The sequence below is a fragment of the Ctenopharyngodon idella genome, chromosome 17, assembly GCF_019924925.1.
Source record: "Ctenopharyngodon idella isolate HZGC_01 chromosome 17, HZGC01, whole genome shotgun sequence".
Taxonomy (NCBI): domain Eukaryota; kingdom Metazoa; phylum Chordata; class Actinopteri; order Cypriniformes; family Xenocyprididae; genus Ctenopharyngodon; species Ctenopharyngodon idella.
Genome location: NC_067236.1, coordinates 17,943,143 through 17,964,416, shown reverse-complemented (window position 1 = coordinate 17,964,416; position 21,274 = coordinate 17,943,143). Strand labels below are relative to the sequence as shown.

Below are 21,274 nucleotides of genomic sequence, written 5' to 3'. Positions count from 1 at the left end.
TAAATAGTAAGGTGTGTTTAGATCATTAAAATGCAAATAAGGGAAAAGGGATGAGGTTTGCAAATTAGTTTCAACGATCGAATGTGAATTTGCGTAATCAAATGACATAACCAGATCCTGCCAGAATGAAACGGCACAAAAGCACCGATTCCCGCAAACAGGAAACAATAACGAAGCCACGGCTCTGGGAATCCCATCAGCATGGACGGGTGACAGATAGACACAAAGTGAGTGTCCTGGCACAGCTGTCCCCTGGGGTGTGGGAGACAGCTGTCCAGCCTGAACAGAGACAGCAGTGTTCCTGGAAAAGTGTCGATCAGCAGAGCTCACCCCAGCGTTCTCGTCTGGGCCTCCTTGTGCAGTTGAAACAAATTCAGTGTGTGAATGATCTGTGTTGTCATAGGCAGAGACAGGCGGCACAATGGAGAGCTGCTCAACCTCAGTACCGACAGCCAGTACAAAGAACAGCCCTTTAGTACACGCTGATAACTGGAGCCATTCAATCAAGCATCACTCGGAAACACTCCAAAACACTAATTATATTCCAGTAAGAGCGCAACTCATGGAAGCGATCTTCTCCAGTAGGTCAGTGTGAAGATAACACCCTGTCAGCACCATAAATTTAACGCCGTATCCTAAGCAGACGCGACTTTTTTTGGCTCATGTTAATGAGTTTGTTCAAAGCAATAACATTTTCTTTGGTATCATATGGAATAGCCCCACCTATAGTGAAATCTCATTGTTCTAAGTCCCAGAATAAATTACCATCCCATTGACTGTCATTTTGTCATTTCTCACATTTCCACTTTCACTAAAGAAAGAAACTTGATGCTGGAAACCAGTGAAACTCATATTATTTGATTCTAATATTCCTCATTCAGCCATGTTTGATGTGTTATATTAAGATCAGTAATTCAGTCCAATGAGTTTGTAGTGTGGGCGGGGCTACTGTTGGAACTTCAATTGGTTGTTGCTACATTGTATTTATATAAAGTTTCAACATCTTTGACACATCACCAACCGGTACAGTCACTGAAAACGGCCAACTCTCATTGAAAACAAATGACTTTTGGTCAATAAACGATTGCTTTTAGCAGCAAAGCTCGACTGCTATACACATGAAAACACTGCTTGTGCAAACGAATTCGAATGTCAAGTAATTTTAAATAATAAATAGACGAGACGCGAGATTGGGTTCACGGGAACGAGACAAGATTTTTGCACAGTATTTTTTAGGAATCCTCAATGACAAAATTTATGACTGGAAAAATAGTCTGCAGGTGCTTTTCAACTTCTGATTGAGGCTGTGTGTATCCTCCTAATTGAACACAGAAATAAAAACAGTATAAAATAACACTTATTAAGTGCAAACAATAAGTGCAACCATAATCAAAGTACTCTCTCAATAATCAAAGTGCAAACAGAGACCAGAGCTAAGTGGTGGTTACAACTGTCCAGCCTCGAGACAGGCTATTATATGTAGCCTAATTTGCGTGCATCAGGGAGCTCGCGTTTTACTTTCGCTTTTGAATTCGTGATCGTGCATACTCTGTGTATAGGGAGTGGCGGTGTTGAGTGTGCATACTACAAGATAAGACATTTATCAGACGCTTAAGCTCTGTTGCGCAACGAATCCTCCGCCACGGTCTTGTCAGTCATCTCACCTTACTCTCGTCACATGATCAGTGAACTGTGATTCCTGCTGCACTGTGTGCAACTCTGGATGAGCAGAGTAGACGTTTACAATAGTTTACAATTAAAGCGACCATTATCCAACTGTATTAAATGGTTTTTATTTCTATCAAAAAAGCAAAACGACAGCGGAGGCGGTGCCGCTGTGGACACCGTAATGTAATGTAAACAAAGCGGTGGCATATTCTATGCTAATTTCACCCTCACGCTCCATCATGGAGATATTGCGAGACAGCTTTTTACCTCAACGAGAAATCTCTTCACATTTTAAATATCACAAGATCTCGTGGCACGAGATCTCATCACACCCCTAGTACATTGTATCAGGACTCTCCTCTTCAAATATCACTTTGCACTTGAAGAACGCATACGGACACTGAACATCTTTGACAATGGAAATCAAACACCACCACCTACACTCAGTTCTATTCTAAAGGACAAACTCTGTTATTCAGCATGATCAACATATCATGTATCAAAAGTGTCACCTATGGATAAAACGGAGTACATTCCTTGTATCAGATGGATGCGCAGATGTGCTCCAGAGATTTCCTGACTGTAATCCAATCAGACTGCGGCCACATCATGAGACAGGCTGAGATGATGAATGACAGACAGCCAAGGCAGTGAAGAGGCTGAGATCACTTACCCAGACCGGAGGCGTAAATGGCCTTAACTGACTTCTTCATCTTGTAAAGGACACTGCGGTCCACATCCAGGGCCTAAACACAGACACAGAAAGAGAGAGAGATGTAATATGTGTATCCCAAAGCCTTTAGGGCAGTAATACAGATGCACATTAACATCGCCACTACTGTACCACACACATTTATCAAAGACGCTTAATTATCTTTAGGTCACACTCAAATATAAATCTCACATATACACACCCGTGCCAAAGGGTGTGTGTGTGTACACGGGAAGCAGTCCCTGCTGTCTTCAGTCTGCAGGTGATTCATTATTCAAAAGCAAGCTCCTAAAAATACTCTAAAACAATCCCTGCTCAGCAGGAGCAGCGGAAGTCTGCATGCAGGCCTGCACAGCTGAACCTGTACACTTTCATGAAAGAAAACTCCCCAGGAGCACCTTAGGACGCAACATCACACACACTCATGTTTGTTTTTGTGAATTGTGGGGACATTCCATAGGCATAATGGTTTTTATACTGTACAAACCGTATTTTCTATCCCCCTACACTACCCCTACACCTAAACTTACCCATCACAGGAAACGGTGCACATTTTTACTTTCTCAAAAAAACTCATTCTGTATGATTTATAAGCCTTTTGAAAAATGGGGACATGGGGTAATGTCCTCATAAGTCACCCTCTCCTTGTAATACCTATGTCATACCCATGTCATTATACAAATTTGTGTCCTGATATGTCACAAAAACGCGCACACGCACACGCACACACACACACAAACCAATATAACACTCAAAAAGAGTGTATAGCATAAGCAAGAAACTAACATACTTTAAAGCCTAAATCTGAGCCAGAGTGTTGTTGTTATTGTACAGTTCTAGCACATGATTCAATTTATCAGCTGTGATTCACAAGCTCTCAATAGAGTTGTCAAAAGTACCGACTTCAGTACCAATCGGAACTGAAATTTTAAAAATGTGACGCTTTGAGCGCTGTTAAGCGGATTCGTAAACACCTCTGATTGGCCATTGTGTTCACGCGCTCATCAGATATGTCTGTGATTGGCTACAATGATCAACGCACGGGAGCGTTTGATAGCATACGGAAGTGTTTGAATTTGAAAGCGTTTTGAAAGCGGGAGCGATTGAAAGCAGGACTGGTCTGCGATAGACGCCTGCTATCAAACGCTCCCTGTGTAAGCACTCGTTGAACAGCGTCATTGATGACTATTTACAACGTTTTTGAAGCATTGATCATTGTAGCCAATCACAGACATATCCGATGAGCACATCAACACAATGGCCAATCAGAGATGTTTACGAATCCACTCAACAGCGCTCAAAGCGTCACATTTTTAAAATTTTAGTACCGGCTTCGTACCGAAATCGGTACTTTTGACAACTCTGTTTCACACTGCAATGAACCCCGGGTTATCGTCATTCTAAACCCTGCTTTTAACACCTGGTAAATGACCGGGTTAAAGTTTAGAAGAGGGGTCAGCACGACTTTTTACCTGGGGTTATGAAACACCGGACCAGGGTTAGAACTGCTTTTGCGGTGTTAACCCTGCATTACATGTACAAACGTGTACAGTGTTAAACGATAGCTTATTAATAACCAGTATAAATTTTTAACCCTGGGTAAATTATGAGCAGTGTGAAACGTGAAAAAAACAGTTTTCCGTTTGCCCAGGGTTTAGAATGACCCAGGGTTAACTATTTCAAGTGTGAAAAGTCCTTATTTGATTCAATTTGATGCAATCCAATTTATTTGTGTCTAAATCGGTTATAATGTAAATGTTGATTACTGTACAACTCAATAGAAAGACGCTTTCGGCATATCAAATTTTATTATTTCTTTAGTTACATCTTGTTAATTTTCCATCCTTTTCACAGTATTTATATTTGCTCTAAAATGGCTTAAAAGAGTAAAAGAAACCAAAACATAATCAAGACGTTTTCCACACTGATTTGAACTTAATTATATTTATTTTATTTTGCCTCAATATAAGGTAACTTAACTAACAACAACCTATTGAGTAAATAGGTAATTGAGTAAACCTTTTTTAAAAATGGTTCATAGAAATTAATGTCTCTATGCTATCAGAGACACTATATTATTATTAATATTTTATAGTCATATTGATGTATAAATCACAACATTTTTGGTACATCAAATTGTACATCCCCACAAACAACCATAGCAAACTTGGAACTTTTTTTTTTTAATTAACCACATTTTCGCATTTTAAATTTTAATCGGAAGGAAAAAAAAACAAAAAAAACAATCACACACAGCAATGACACTCAAGAAGAGCATAAATCATAAGCAAGAAGCTAACATACTTTAAAAGCCTAAATCTGAGTCAGAGTGTAAATTATTGTACAGTTACAGTACATTCAATTTCAATTCAAAATTGAAATTAGATTTACACTTTAAATTTTAGAATTAGATTTTTCCCCAAATCGTGCAGCCCTAATGGTAACCATTCAGTATCACTATAATATGTCAGATTGGTATATTAGCACAACCAAAAAAAAAAAATATCGTTAAAAAATCTGCATCAAGCATTAAAAAGGGAAATAGCATATCAACATAATAGTTCCTCAATTGAAGCAGCTCATCTCAGATTTGGTCAACTGATCATGTATCCACTTCCTTCACCTCTCAATACCTCTACGCTGCTTATAAAGCCTCAAACCTCCAGACAAATCTATTGAAACACCGGCCCCGACACGTCTGTCGTTTGGCCCGTTCAGAAGAGCCTCCGCTGGCCCCAAAATGGAAGAATGTAAATCCTGCTTTTATTAAAAATGCTGTGTAATATTTATTTTCCAAATATATCATAGGGAAGCTTTCCAGATGCTCGTCTGGCTGTCCGTGTTTTATTTAGCTGAGTGTTCAGTTTCAGAGCGGTAGGTAGACTCTAGACTGACAATGCTTTTGCTCGCGAGTGAGCAGGACCGTGAACCACCAAAACCAAGACGCCTGACGAAGCAAAATGAAAACTTACTGAGAAAACAGTACAGTTATTAATAAACTAAAGTATTAAGTAAAAATAGCAAGAAATTCACCACATTATTTTATGAAAATACTACCACTTTAGTAACCACAGGAACCAGAATCAGACAAGTCTTTTATTTAATTTTATCATTTCTTAGAGTTATCTTTGTGAAGGATTACATTTCAGCACAAAAACAATGATATTTTTAATAAATATCAACAGCGTTATTGAAGGAGTGGACGAGATGTGACCAACACTTGAACTTGACTTGAGTCAGAAAGGAAAGCATTTTTATTTTAGGCATTAGACCTCGGCGTCCTATCGGGTAAAAAAAAAAACCTCCACTCCACAGTGTGTCTTTGTTTCACACACAAAGATCTACTATACAACTGCCTTTCATTGAAGTGACATGAGAATTGTTGGAGAAACAGGACTTCATTACAGCGTTCATATGTGGATTACTTGTATTAGGTACTACTCCCAGTGACTAGTTACTGTATCTAGACTCTTATACTGCCTTACAGACTATGCATTTCCCTTTTATGTGCAGAAAGAGATGCATTAGAGTGATGTGCAGTAAAATCTGACAGACTGATCAAGTATCTCTCTGTAATCTGAAACCACCATCGGCCTCCATTTATGTTCATCTCTACAGGCCCCTTTCTCCTTCACTTAATCTCATTTTACTGGCCTTTATCTTTATCTGTAAGTGAAGCACTCCGCCCTGGACAAATTGAGACAGTGTTTTAATGAACGCACATCTCGGAAGGAGATCTGACACTATATTTCTTCAGCTACCCCTTCAGATGAATCTTGGAGGGAATTTACAAAGGTATGAATCTCTTTCCACTGCTCATGAAGAGCATATAAGGGGTTAAAGAGGTTCTACGCTCACCGAAGTGCTGTTATGACAACATGGTGGCATTTTTTCCATCTACATCTTTCAACATTAATCTTCGTCAGTTTTAATTTAAATCGGTGAGGCGCTAAATGAGGTCCTTGAAAGAATGCAGAGAGCAGAACTGAATTAGTCTCAGCCTCAGACGTCACACCCACAGACAGTTGGCTGACCATCTGATGCATTAGGCACAAAAAAAATGGGAAACACTTCAGGAGTTTCGAACTCGAGATGTGTGTGTCGCGTTCTTTAACAATCCACCTGGAAACAAAGCTGTTGTGACGCCAAACCCCCTCACTGGAAGAAGAAAGCCGTCCTGTTTACAACTGTGACAATGAGCGCTTATCAGAATCAACTAAACACTGGATTTTCAAAAGTATGTGAAGTTTGGGGCGCCATTGTTGCAGTAAACTTGCTTGAATGCACGTTCTTGATGCATGGTCTGTTATCATAAGCCGTGTTTCCACTGCAGGAACTTTCCCTAGGAACTAGGGACTTTGGGGTGGTTCTCGGTGTGTTTCGACCGCAGGGACCAGGGTCTAAATGAAGTTCCGGGTAAAAAATGTCCCCCTCAGAAAGTCCCTGCTCATGAGGGAGTACTTTTTCAAAGTTCAGGAACTTTCGGAGGTGGGACATAGGCGCTGAACATTTCGATTCGTTAAGTTCACACAGCATTTTGATTGGTTGACTCCGCGCAGCATTTTATTTCAACCACCATTTTTAAAAGTCTGTTGAAGTGTGTGCAGTAAGAGTTGTTTGCTATTCGAATCAACAATGGAGTTTAAAAAATACGACTGATGGACAGACGACGAGGTTCAGGCTTTATTGGAAACGCAGACAGCTACAGGTCTGGGGGGAAAAAAGTTCCTGGGACAAAATGTTCCCCGGTAATTTCGGTGGACACGCGGCTATAGGCACATCGACAAATTTAACGCCCCCGAACATGATGCGGAACAAAACGCACAGTTATTGTTTGCTTTACATGTCGGTCAGACATCCTCTTGGGCGGTTCTTGGCCAATGCAAGCTGCTATGGTTATCATCAGGGTTGGAGCTAAACTCTGCAGGACTGAGGCTCTCCAGGACCAGAGTTCGCCACCCCTGGTCTAGAGACTAGAGACTGAACAGGCTAAGTGTCAAACATCAAACTTCTTCAGTCAACATTAGCAGAGAAACGAAGGGAGACACACCAAATGTGTCAACATTTGTGCGATACTTTCATTATGTTGAAACACATTCTGACAGGCTCCTCTGTAAGAGTGTTTGAGTGTTAAATAAGCATGCAGGGACCGACAAGATGTTGTGTTAGTGTTTCTGACAGTGTGAAATGAATTACACACCTGCCACATGCTCACTTTCAACTGCGGAAATACCTCACTTCATCTGAAACTGAAAACAGGGTCCATTGTAAGGGTTGTACATTTCTGAAATTGTTTATTTAAGCCACATGACATGTGACCACCCACATTTACATATGCCTTTTCAGATTTACATATCAACACCTATTCAGTCATCCAACTGGTAGACAATCATGAAAGTTTAGCCCGATTTTCGCATACAACTGGTCTATTCAAATCAATGCATAAAGAATGAAAATGCAAATTCACTCTCTGACAGTAGATGGCACTTCCCGGTTACCCCCCGTGTACACACTCTTTGCTATTCGGGACAAAAACAGCACTCGTGTGATATTGCTTAACTATATATATCATGATATAAATATGAGACAAAAACTCATACAGAGGCGTTTTTGCCCCAATTTCTTGAATTTTAGAGTCATTCTAACTGAATTCTATAAGCTACATCATGCAGTGAGCGGTTGACCTGCTTCTTGTTCATCCCCAGTCAACTGTATGAAATATAAGATTAACTACATAGGTCTGGTAACGTAGGTAAAAGCAATATTTTTCCCCATAACAAATCAAATTAATGCATTAAATCTAGTTCTAACATTTAACATTAAGCACAAAAGGGGTGTTGAAAATCATCCTGTAAAACTGAATTACGAATTTGATTTGGTCCAAGAAATCTTGACTAAAATTATAAGTGAACTTCAGGTGAAAAACAGAGCCGAATATGACCTCTGTAATGTAAACAGACTTTGTTCTTCATTCCTTTTTCTTCTTTCTGCTTCCAAAAGAGGAACAGTGTCACAACGTCATCTTTGATGTCACTCAGGTGATAATGGGCGACACGGCATCTGCCACAGAAATGAGACATTCATTGTACTAGTGGTGTCCTGGAGTCATTACCCCGTGCTGGCGCACACACCAGCTTTCTGAACAGAGCAAGGAAGCACTCTCCCATCTTTCATTTGCTTTATTTCCGCTAACTAATGTATAACAGACACCCTGAGCACTGCCAAAACATTACAAATTTGAAGGTTTGATGACTATCCCAGCACAGTAAAATAGGGACCTTCAAGTCAATATGACGTCAGGCACCATCTGTCCCACTCCAGTCTGGAGAGCAGCATCTCTGAAGGTGCCAGGCCATCGCTGGGGTGACTATGTCACTTTATATTCCCCACGCTGGCGGGAGAGCACTGGGTTTCAGAGCTTATCACCCCGTCAGGCCGCAGTGACCCTGATTTATGGGACACCAGGGAAGAGTCACACCATGGGCCAAATGGAAGGAACTTTCTCCTGACAGATGCTGCTATGCATCAAGCTGACAGAACCAACCCTCAAACCAATGGAGTATTGGTTCAAATAAGGAAAATAAAGACCATACTTGAAGTCAACTTTAAAGCTACTGAAATATATAATTCTATGCAGTTTTATGTCTAGATATGGGCCAATGATATGATGCTTATTGTTTCATCTGGATATATATTAATGTAATTTTTGTAATAAAAATGAACTTTTTTATTATTAAGGCCTTAATAATAATAAAAAACAAAGATATGACATCCAAAGTATGTAGTACAACTAGATCTCTTTTATTGAATCCAAAAGGTTTTAATTATATTTTGCTACATATAAAGGTATTTAAGATTTTGAAGTGTCAAAAGGTCATTCGGTTTATTGTCATTTTGCTAGCTAGCAAGCAAGCTAACTAGCTAGCTAGCTATCAGCCTGTTAGCACTGTTTGAAAATAGCGTCATTCGGTATAACCAAAAGTATCATTCGGTAAAACCGCAATTTTGGTTAAACCGAATGACTTTTTTGGTGACAAATTTTGTTCATCTTGTAAAAAATGACAAAAGCAGTGCTAACTGATTATAAAAACCATATAATCTCATTGTTAACACTTAATAAACTTCAAAATTAATTATATCTCCATTATGTTTTTTTTTTTTTTTTTACACTTTTAAAAACCTTATTCATCAATGACCTATATACATATATAAAAATATAACACACACACACACACATACATACACACAAAATATTTTTAATATATTTTTAATGCACAAATAAATGTTTTATTAATTTTTATGAATGAAACAATCTGTATTAATTATTATAATTTTACTTTTTAATAAAAAGTTATTTTAATAATTTTATTATTTAATACAAATAAAACATTGGAAACATTTTTAAATATTTTTAAGTGAAAAATATTTTAACAAAACTGCTCACTCCTTATTAATATTAATAAAAATGTCATGTCTTTAAAATGTCATGACAAATGCCAAAACATACTGATATTTATGAATTGATTAATTAATGGTATTTGGAAAATGAATGAATGAATGAATGCTAAAAATATATATTTAAAAAGTTGTTAAAATAATAATAATTGGAGCGTGTGTGTTAGGTCATGGCTCAATTTGGTTTCACTGTTTAATTAAGCTTAATCCACAAAACAGGGATGAATGATTTATAAAAACTGCTGATTTTATTTTATTCTTAGAAATCATAATGTCTTCCTGTTCAACAGGAAACCATTATTTGAAAACCTCAGCCATATTCACCAAAATCACATGTGTGGAAGCCCTGCTTACCACCACTCAAAAAAACAGCCCAACCACAACCGGCCATCAGCCCAAAACGGCTGACCAGAGCAAGGCCCTAATCTGCCGTCTGGCCCTGGTTAAGCCACACTTGGCCCAAAGCATAGATTTAACACTCTTACCCTGTATCACACAAGGTTTTTTTAAAACTTTAATGCCTTTGCAGACTGAATCGGCTTAATCTAAGAGCCTCCACATTGACAAATGCTTACAATATTGCTAAATTTTCTGGACCGTCTATGATACACCCTACTAAAATGGATCTTTACACTCGCTGCTCAAGAAACATTTCTTATTATCAATGATGAAAACAGTTGAGCAGAATGATTCCAGGTCCACTGCAGATAGTGGGATTAGCTGTGACCTGGTCTGCATTGTTCTCAGATTTGCAACTATTTGATGACGGCATGTCTAGCATAGGTTAACACCCTCCCCCTTCATTCCCACTGCCTCAAACTGACAAAACAAAAACAATTGTGGAAACTAGCATATTTTTAATGCATCACAATCTATTTTTTGCTTCCTCTCACTGCATGCCTTCTTGTCTCAACCCAGATGCCAGTGCCGCCCACTTTGAAGAACAAAGCAGGAATCATGGGAGCGCCGTCTGCGGGGCACGTGCTCGGCTCCTGTCTAGTGTCACTTTATAACATGTCGCACTTTCATCTCCCCCAAACCAGACAAAAAACAGTGCAAACACAATTGAACTTGGGCCAAAAGAGGCCGTCTGGATCGCAATTATCCAATTCAGTGAGGGGAAAGGGAGCTGATTAACATCCAGGTTTCACCGAGGCACCAGATGTTTTCGTTCAACAAACAAATATTGTGAAGTGGAAGAAGGGTGATGCAGTTCTTGGGTCGCGTTTTCTTCACGTGCGATATCTGACACAGCTGTAGTGTTTGTGAATGGGAACCATGAGAGTGGTGTGTTATTATGGCGCAGTCTGAGACTCCAGACAGGCAGTAAACTCCACCCTGTGTGGTCCACTCGTGTGTTGGAGGCATGGGTGTGCTCAAACTCTCAAGTGTCTATTTAGTCTCAGTTCAAACCTGTAAGAGAGCTGAATTTATCTTCATCCAAACAATTTGGTATATATGGGTCAATTTTGTCTATTAAAAAATACATGAACAATGCATTTCTTGCCAATTCATCTCAATGGCAAAAAGTGTCCCAATCACCCTGAATTCACCCCTATGTCTGTGATTGGCTACAATGATCAACACACGAGAGTGTTTGAAAGCATTTTGAAAGCGGGAGCGTAAGATCTGTTGAGCGTGTGAACGCAATGGCCAATCAGAGGTGTTTGCGAATCTGCTCAACATCGCTCAAAATGCTAGGGGGAAATGCTGGTAGCGTTACATTTTTTTAAATTTCAGTACCGACTTGGTATCGAAATCGGTACTTTTGACAACACTATTACTGATATCATAATGAAGAAAACCTCATTAAAAGAATTAAATGCTTAAAAAGTAGCAAAATTTAAATAAGTTGGTAGGCAAATATTATTATTATTTGAAAAACTTTTGTCCGCCAAATCCAAGTCATGTGGTGTGACGAACAAAGTCATGATGTCATAGAGAGGACCACTGCAGACCCTCATGACTGTCAACCTAAGCCCAGAACACACCAAGCCAACGGTCAGTTTTTGTTCGTCGCCCAACTAAGTTTTCTCAGTGTGTTCCGCACTGTTGGCTGAAGCTGGTCCTCGTCTGCTTTTTTCGGCCAATTCGACAATTGGCGACGGAGCTCGTCGGTCAGTCGGGCCATCTGATCATTCTGATTGGCTGTTCAGCTACTGCCACCTGCTGGTATGGAAAGGCATTTCTTCTTACGCAGGCGCAAAACGAATGTGCTACTTGGCCATCGGGTGTCGAGCATCGGTTAGGTGTGTCAGGGCAACTCTGGACCCAGACGCTGCCGATGTGAGCCAAGCCCCCGGCTTGGTGTGTTCCAGGCATTAGGTCAGCAAAACTCAAAATAATTGAACTTTTTTATTAAAAGGCAGTTCAGATTGTAAGATGTCATGTGATGCGAATCCCAAAAAACTTAATATTTCTGAATCAATAGAAAAAAAATGACCCTAATAAATGTATTTAAATACATTTTTGGAAATAATGATTAAGATGTTTAAATGTACATGTATTCAAGATGCAAGAAAAAAATATTAAATTTGATTTTTTACTCAATGTCATTAAAAACTTTTCTTAAAAATTATATACAAGTTTTTTAAAGCAATAAAAAACCCAAAATGAATTCAAAAACATTTTAATAAATGCGTTATAAACTAGACTTTTAAAGGATTTTGCCTTTTCTTTATAGTGGACACTTTTATGTGTCATTAATCTTTATACAGTAGCAATATGAGGACTAGAATGTATAAATGCTGCATTTGTGCTATTTTTGTGTATAAAGTAAATTTACAGCATCATCTAAAATCAAGAACCTTTTTTTTTTTCTCGTATGCATCTACATTGTCAGCTACACCAATAACATCATGCTTTTCTCACAGGTCTTCATTTTGCAAGCCAATCTGCTTCTGATATCCTCAAGCCTCTCAATTTTGTTTCAAACAGATGTTTTTGTGCAGCGGAAAGGGATTGGATCTGGTGGGTTGCCCAGAAATTTAATGCACTCTTTGACCCAGGGTCAAATAGTGACGTGTCCTTTGTGTACAACCCCTTAGAGTGTGTCAAATGTGTAAACAGTCAATCAACTTGTCAACAGCGGTATCAGCAGAGAAAAAAGAAAAAAAAAAAAAAAAAAAAAAATCAAGAATTACTCTATAATGGTTTCACTGTTGTTCTGAAATGGTCATCTGATTTCTTCACAGAGCTATTCCAGGGCACTATAATTGAGTTGTCACTGCCATTCAGGAACAAGAATAGCCTTTTCCCAGTCATGGGCTGTCGCAGAAAGAGGAATTTAAAGGAATTCAAAATACAGCTCTCCCATCATTTACTGTACCACTAAACTCAGGAAACTATGGTGTCTCACTTGGTATCTGGCTTGACCCCGATGTTTGTTTATAACAATGTCTATAAATGAAAACTGACATCTGTCATTGCTCTTGAAATGTTAAATGTGGTTTGCAGTTACTCAATGCGGCATCAAAAGATGAATGTCAAAGAGCTACACACAACAAAGGAAGAATAGGGGGCCACAAAGGTAATAGTGGGGCTGAATGGTGTGTGTGTGTGTGTGTGTGTGTGTGTGTGTGTGTGTGTATTGTAGTGAGCTCCATTAATGTGATTGCTATGGCATATCTCCTCCCACTAATGCTCCTAGAACACCTCGTCTGCCACACCAGCCCTTCTACACAGTTTGTTCACACACACACCACAGATTTAACGCACAGAGGGACCAAGAGTGTGAAAAAAGCAGTTAACGCCACCGTTTCTCAAAACATCATCAGTGTTTTTAATATTTCAGTCTCCACCACAGTGGTCTGAACTCATCCTTATCCACCTTCTCATACATTCACCATCAAACAAGTGAGGAAAATTGCTACTTAATTGCACTTTAATTCTGGGGTGCAAAGAAATATAGTCGATTTGGTTTAAATTGGCCAAAAACGATGCACGGTGCAAGTGCTGAGGCAACGTGGCACATCTAGACGGCCTACTCGGCAAACAACCTTCAGACATGAGAGGAGAGAAAACGGAAAGAAAAGCTGCAACTCATTTAAGAACACATGACCGGAGCCATGCAGCCGAACAGTGCTGAGTTAGGCTTTACTACTCTACAGAATGGTATTGGTTTTACTAGACTACAGATGAGGCTGGGTTTTACTACACTACAGATTGTTACTGACTTGTTACTTGCTACAGACTAGGCTAAACTTTACTAGACTACAGATTATGCTATTGTACTAGACCAGCGGTGTTTCGTGAACGAATATACGGCTTTGAATGAATCGTTCGTCAAAGTCATTGATTCAATGATTCATTCATAAATACAGCCACTTGCTTTGTTACTGAATGAATGAATGACTTGATGACTCAACCATTTAGACAGTGACTTACCGCCACCTACTGGCGGTTTTAGTATTTAAAATAATTTCTTTTCACGTTTTTATCACCACTGCATATTTCTCTATTGAACTTTTTTTTTTATTTAAAACATTCTTAATGTTGTAAAGATATTTATAAAGATAAAAAATGCACTGGAAAGTCAATTTAGAGGGCAAATATTGTCCCTTAATGGAAAAGGTACAGTCTAAATGGAAGAGAGGGGGTAACGCAGAAGGATGGTAAATGCCTCAGGGGGTACTCCACTCTAAAAAGTTTGGGAACCACTGTACTAGACTATAAACTAACATGGGTTTTATTACACTACAGTTTGTTACAAACAAGGCTGGACAGATTAAGCTGGACTTTAGTAGACTAAAGAATAAAACTGCATTTCCAGCAAAGTTATCCGGAACAATTTGTCCCGGGAACTTTTTTTCCCCCAGACCTGTTGCTGTCTGTGTTTCCATTGCGGTCTAAAGTACCATGAACATTAGGCAAATTAGTCCGGTGACGTACGACTGCATGCGACTTTCCAGTTTCCGCTGAATTTCATCCTCAGCACATAAGCTTAATAAAGCTTGAACTGACGTCGTCGGTCCATCAGTCATATTTTTTGTTGATTCGAATAGCAAACAACTCTTACCGCACGCACCGCAAACAGACTTTTAAAAATGGTGGTTGAAATAAAATGCTAGATGGATTCAACCAATCAAAATTCTCCATGAACTCAACCAATCAGCATATTCAGCACACAAGTCCAACTCCCGAAAGTTCCTGAACTTTGAAAAAGTACTACCTCAGGAGCAGGGACTTTCTGAGTGGGATATTTTTACCCGTAACTTCATTTAGACCCTGGTCTCTGCGGTCGAAACACACCGAGTACCACTGGAAAGTCCCTAGATCCTGAGGGAAGTTCCTGCTGTGGAAATGCAGCTTAAGATGGGCTTCACCATACTACAGACTAAGGGCTCGTTCACACAGAACACGACTTTGTGTCTAAAAGTGCAAGACACAGCGCTCAGGAATGGTTTTTTAAAAAAGCGCAGCGCAGAACGCAAGGGTCTCGAGACGTGCTTTTGAAACGTGATGCAATAACGGCAATAATAGAAATAAGCAAACAGCGGGATAGATAGATACTATTTTTGACATGGAAAAAAGAAAATAATCGCACTGGCTATGACCTCCTCCGCCATGTTGCCATCAAATAAAACAGTTGCCATGCCATCTTGCTACTGTAAACAGAAGCTTGCAACGCTTGCCCCGCCTCCGAGTTCTTCTGATTGGTCCCATGTTTTGGAACTGACATTGATGAGCGACGCTGCGTGTAAAAGTTGAAATTCTTTTAATTTGACACAGCGTCTTAAAAACGTGGCGCTCATCTGCAAAAGATGCGAGATGCGAGCGTAACGGTCATACACATCCGTGTAGCGCATGTTTACATAGAAAAAACAATGGAAAAGTAGCGCGTTACAATAGAAAAACGTGTTCTGTGTGAATGGCACACTTGACTACAGAATAGGCTAAGCTTACTAAACTACAGCATATGTTGGGCTTTACTAGTCTACAGAATATGCTAGTTTTTTTTCTTTCTTTTTTTTTTTTTTTTTTTTTTTAAAGATATGCCATGTTTTGCCAGACTACTAAACTGGGTTTTTCAAGACTACATAATGGGCTTTTTTTTTTTCTTTTTTTCTTTTTTTTGCGCGAACTAACCTGGGTTTTACTACACTACAGTTTGCTACAAACAAAACTGGACTTGTAAGTCTTGACTACAGATTAGGTTGGCCTTTACAAGACTACAGAATGTTCTTGTCTTTACTTTGGTCTCAGCTTTACCAGACTACAAATTAAGCTGGGTGTTTAATACACTAGGGCCGTTTCACAGACCAGGCTTAAGCCTAGCCCCAGACTAAAATGCATGTCTGAACTGTTTTAACTGAAAGCAACTTGGACTGACATATCTTAAAATATGTCAGTGCCATTGTTTTGTCTCAAGATGCACACCAGTAATGGTTTTTTTTCTAAGGCACGTTTATAAAAGCTACTTAAACACCCTAATTGAACTAAGACCTAATCCTGGCTTAATCTGCCTGTAAAACCGGGCCCAAAGGTTATTACAGACTTGTAACAGACAAGGCTGGACTTGACAACAGATTGGGCCTAGGTTTACTGGACTACAGTTCCAGAATGGACTTTATTTGACTATGGCTGCATTTACACTGCAAGTCTTAATGCACAGATCCGATCTTTTGACCGTATCCAATTTTTTGGCCAGTGTGTTTACATTCACTTTAGACGTGACTGGTATTCGATATCTGTGTTTACATTACTTCCCACCCCAAAATGATTGTCATTGCTAGTTTTACATGCACATGGTAGACCCTCGGGTTTTGAATGGCTGCGCTATTAAAATTATTTATATATTATTTCACTTCGGGTGGCCATGATTACCTGCCAGAATGGATAAGTTAACAGCTGTCAGTGTCATGGATGTTTTGCAGCACGAAATCTGACTGAACAGATATAGACTGGAAAATAAAGGTAATTTGCATTTCTTATTTTATCTACGGTCGTTAGATCTATAATTCTGAAGTGAAATAAAGTTGCAGGTAAGATTACATATATTTGAATGAATTCGAATATGAATGATAACGAGAGAGAGAGAGAGAGAGAGAGAGAGAGAGAGAGAGAGAGAGAGAGAGAGAGAGAGAGAGAGAGAGAGAGAGAGAGAGAGAGAGAGAGAGAGAGAGAGAGAGAGGCTTTTGGTTTATTTAAAAAAAAAAAAAAAAAAACACTGTGGGCTCTTTTAAGTTAACCGGGCAGAGGTTGAAATTCAGCTGCTGAATGTGTGTGTGGGTGTGCCCGCAGCGCGCACGCAGTTTCTCTCTAGGAAAAGATATAGGCCTAGACATAGACTATAAAGTTCCCACCTCAATAATAAAGCTGCGAATTTTTAGTGCATACAGGCACGTCTGCTTCATAATACAACATAAAAGCTACCTATTAGTGAGCAAATGTGTCGCAAAAGGGGAATCGGATATGCGTGTTTAGACGTAGGTCGCATGTCCAGAGATCGGATATGCATCTGATTTAAAACCACATTTGGAAGTGGCTCAGATCGGATGCGAAAAAAATCAGATCTCGTGCAGATTTTTGTGTTTACACGTGTGCAACTAATTCCGATCGGTGTCAGATGTGAGCAAAAAATAATAATAATCGGATTTTTTGTGCCAGTGTAAACGCAGCCTATAAGACTAAACTTGGCTTTACTATACTATAACCTTGTCTTCTCTAGATTACAGTCTAGGCTGACCTTCACTAGACTACAGAACAGGTTTGGCTTCACTATATTGCGGAGTATGCTTGGCTGAGCTGGACTACTAAGCAGAGAAAAGAAACATCAAGCGGTCAAGAGCAGCAATGACCTTAAAAAAAGAACAAGACTTTTAAATCACACCATGAGCTTATTGGTTCATTTTAAGGAGTAAATGTTTCTTTAAAACTTGAATTTATGAAACTGAAATAAGTCAAAATAACCATCACTCTCAGAAAATGACATGCTGGGAACATGAAATCTATATGACATTAAATAGCAGTTAAAATCAAAAAAGTCTTTGTTGTGCTATATATAGAAACTGTTACAATAAAAGCACAATGGCCTTTGCTTGAGTGATTTCACAAGGCTAAATAATGCACTCTATTAACTCAAACAGGTTTTATTGCGACTCGTCTCTTGTAGCGTCACGGGACTACCCTAAGCAACCAGTGTCAAACAAACACAATCTCCCTCAGGACTGCTGTTAAGTGCTCCATAAAAACAGAGGTAACTCTAGAGCACTAGGGTTAAAATGCTCACCTAGACACACACACACACATCAGTGTGACATCTCTACCTTAAAAAACGCATTAGTAATGGACTAATCTTTGCATGCAGGAAAACAACACATACTAAAGCTCTGTGGACTGCTCTTGATGGCAGTTCAACCTAACAAAACCATCATTGTGAAAGCTGAGTGTGTGCGTCCGTGCGTGTGTGTGTGTGTGAAAGAGAGAGAGAGAAACAAAAGAAGGGAAAGTGCAATACACTACTGCAGACAACTACCTACTTGACTGGGTCAAAGTCCCTTTGAGAAACTCTAAGAACTGAACTGGCACACAAACCAAATTTTAGAAAACATTCAATTGAAACAAATCAAATTTATGTGACGTCTGTGATGAGTAGTTAAGGTTCCTCGTCTCTTGAAAGCTGATCAGTATACAGGTCCATTTGTCTTTAGTGGAAGCACTTGTCAACAGGAAGACCTTTTGCCCTGCAGTGGGCACTTCAAAGAAAAGCCCGTTTTATGTCCTTCTGGGTACACAGCACATCAAGTGTTACGAGACATACTGGACTGACCACAACTACTAGCACCTGAGTTCAGCTGTTAAAAAAATACAAGGCACCTTGTTGTTTTGCCCATTTGTTTAATGGTTAACCCAAGACCTAAGATGCTGTCTTAAAGGGAGAGCGCACTTACAATGAAAATCCTGTCCTTATTTACTAAAGGGATAGTTCACCCAAAAAATGAAACTTTTGTCATTATTTACTCACTCTCATGTTGTTCCAAACCTGTATGAGTTTAAAAAATGTTGGTAACCTGACAGTTGACATCCATAGTATTTTTTTTTTTTTCATACTATGGAAGTCAGTGGCTACCGTCAACTGTTTGACTACCACGCAAAATCCGATCAGAGCAGTCAGACAGAAACAGATTTCCAGAAATCCGATTTGAATAGGATTTCAAACCACATATGAATGTAGCTCAAAACGGATTTGTAAAAATCCCATTTCATGTGATTTTTTTTTTGCTATTCACACTTGCTAAATCTGATCTGATTTCAAATTCGGATAGGCACAAAAATCGGATTTGGCCGGAGAGTCTGAACATAGCCTAAGTCAACCAAAATTTTATTAGTCGGTTAGTCGCAGAAGTAAAAAAAAACAAAAAAAACAACTTCACAGGAAGTGGCGAAGTCATGCAGTCCGTGAGGGACAGATCGTTAACAGCGGGTCCTTGTGGTAATTGCAGTATGTTGGGCAGGAAATCCAACCTCAAATATGGCTTAACATTTAAAACAAGTAGTAGCAACTTTACATGGCCGCTTGCTCTAACGTTAACCTAGATAAATGTGCACTATTATTAGGAGCATATCCAAGTGTTTGTGTGGAGTGTGGAAGCTAAAGTATTTGCGCGCTTACTGCATGACACGGCGGCGCTGGCGCGATCACTTGCATTTTTACCTGATAACAACGGAAACAACTTAAAATACTTTTGGTCATACAGATAAGAGTAATACATCGTTCAAAACTGTAAAGTTTCATTTGTATATATCTACTTTTATTTGTGATAACAACAACAAAAATTTGTAAAATAAATAAAACAAACAGGATGCGCTTTCTGCCTCTGTGAACCAGTGCACGTCACTCACCATATACTTGTCTCACAGACATGAGAAATATATGTATCCACAAGTTTCCTACGCCCCATGAAGCCTTGCGTCAAAAGTGGGAGTGTCTTCCGGTTCGAAGTAAACAAGCGGTACGTAATGTGACACTCATTCATTCAACTGTTGACAGTCATTCAAGAATGAGCGATCCAAACTTGCGAACGCTTGGCTTTTACTTAAAGATTTAAGATTCCAGCATCAATATTTGAACAATGTTTTACAATAAAACATGTTACAGTAACAGTAATTTATTATTTGTGTCAGGAGTGCACATCAATCATGCTGAGCATGAGGGGGAGCTAATGAGAAGAAAACAGGAGTTATGAATTATACGAGTTAACCGTGTGAATCTGTGAAAGATGCGTATGCATTTGTCCGCTATGAACAAAGGCACAGGGAAGAGACAGAAAAAACATTAAACCAAATAAATACACGATTATAATCATATAAGAATCGTCTACGTTCCTCAAGCAGTCTCTGGTATTTTCCATAAACGCGTGTTTTAATTAATGCAATGGTTAACATAAGTAGCCTTTAGCATCGCATATATGACAGTGCAAACGCGACTGGCTCTGGCACGCACGACACCAGTAGGAGTAAAACATCACATCATAAGGCTTTGGTGCTAGCATCAGTGACAGGTGAAGAACAGACAGCGGGTTGTTCATGTATTGCAGGGCCAGGATGCTCTTGTAGTCATGCAGCAGCACTTTTGTGGAAGGTCAGTAAAGTAAAGGACAATTAAGGGCACGAAAACTGTTTGTTGTATTGTGATATTATTAACTAATAAATGTACTAGACTGAAATGTTGTCCCTGAGTGCCGTAACAACATAAAGGTTTGCAACTTTACAGAGTAAACAATGATCCAAAAAACACTTAGCCTCTTCGCTAATTAGCACACAAAATACCATTGGTATGCTACTACCGCCGCCTCACCGGAAGTTGTACCCACGTTCTTTTTTACAGTAGCGCCCTGCGGAAACAGGTGGATAGAAAGCTTGAAATGTCTACTTTTAAACAAACCAGTTTGAATCCAAAACAAATACTCTCTGATTATGTAATCTGTATGAAAGGTGCATTTCTCTCTAAAGGCCACTATACTGTGGAGATAGCGAGTCAGCATCATCATCTTTGCAACCGACAATGACTTAGAAAAGACTAGATTATTAATAAATAATTAAAACGTCTCTGACACATTCATAATTAGTATTTTTGCAGGTGCTTTGCAGCAAGCTTTATATTAGGCCTACACATTAAAGGCTCATTATGGTTTACATATACAAAAGTAATTAAATTAATATGAACATGCCATAAGTTGACTAATGGCTTGCATTAACAACTACTAGTCGACTAGAAACATCTTTAGTCGGGGGTAGCCCTAATTGCAACACTGAAAGGGAAAAAAAAAAATTGCCTAGTTATTAGTTGACTTTGAATCAGATTACCTAAGAAACAAAAAATGACATGGAAAGACATACGCTGGCTCCTGTTTTAATGACTGTTCATAATTTAAAGCAACTGCACGGGAGTGTGTAAACTCCAGGAGACTGATGAAGGCGCAATCTGACAAAATGAAG

The 21,274-nt window shown here is 39.1% G+C and overlaps 1 protein-coding gene across 4 annotated transcripts in view; it reads right to left on the bottom strand.

Moving 5' to 3' along the window:
- LOC127498185 (arf-GAP with SH3 domain, ANK repeat and PH domain-containing protein 2-like) overlaps nucleotides 1-21,274 on the bottom strand; it is a 74,356-nt gene that overhangs the window by 44,359 nt on the left and 8,723 nt on the right. For all 4 annotated transcript variants that reach the window (XM_051867268.1, XM_051867269.1, XM_051867266.1 and 1 more), the window contains exon 2: nucleotides 2,342-2,414. In XM_051867268.1, the coding sequence (XP_051723228.1) occupies nucleotides 2,342-2,414 (73 nt within the window). The remainder of the gene's footprint in view (nucleotides 1-2,341; nucleotides 2,415-21,274) is intronic.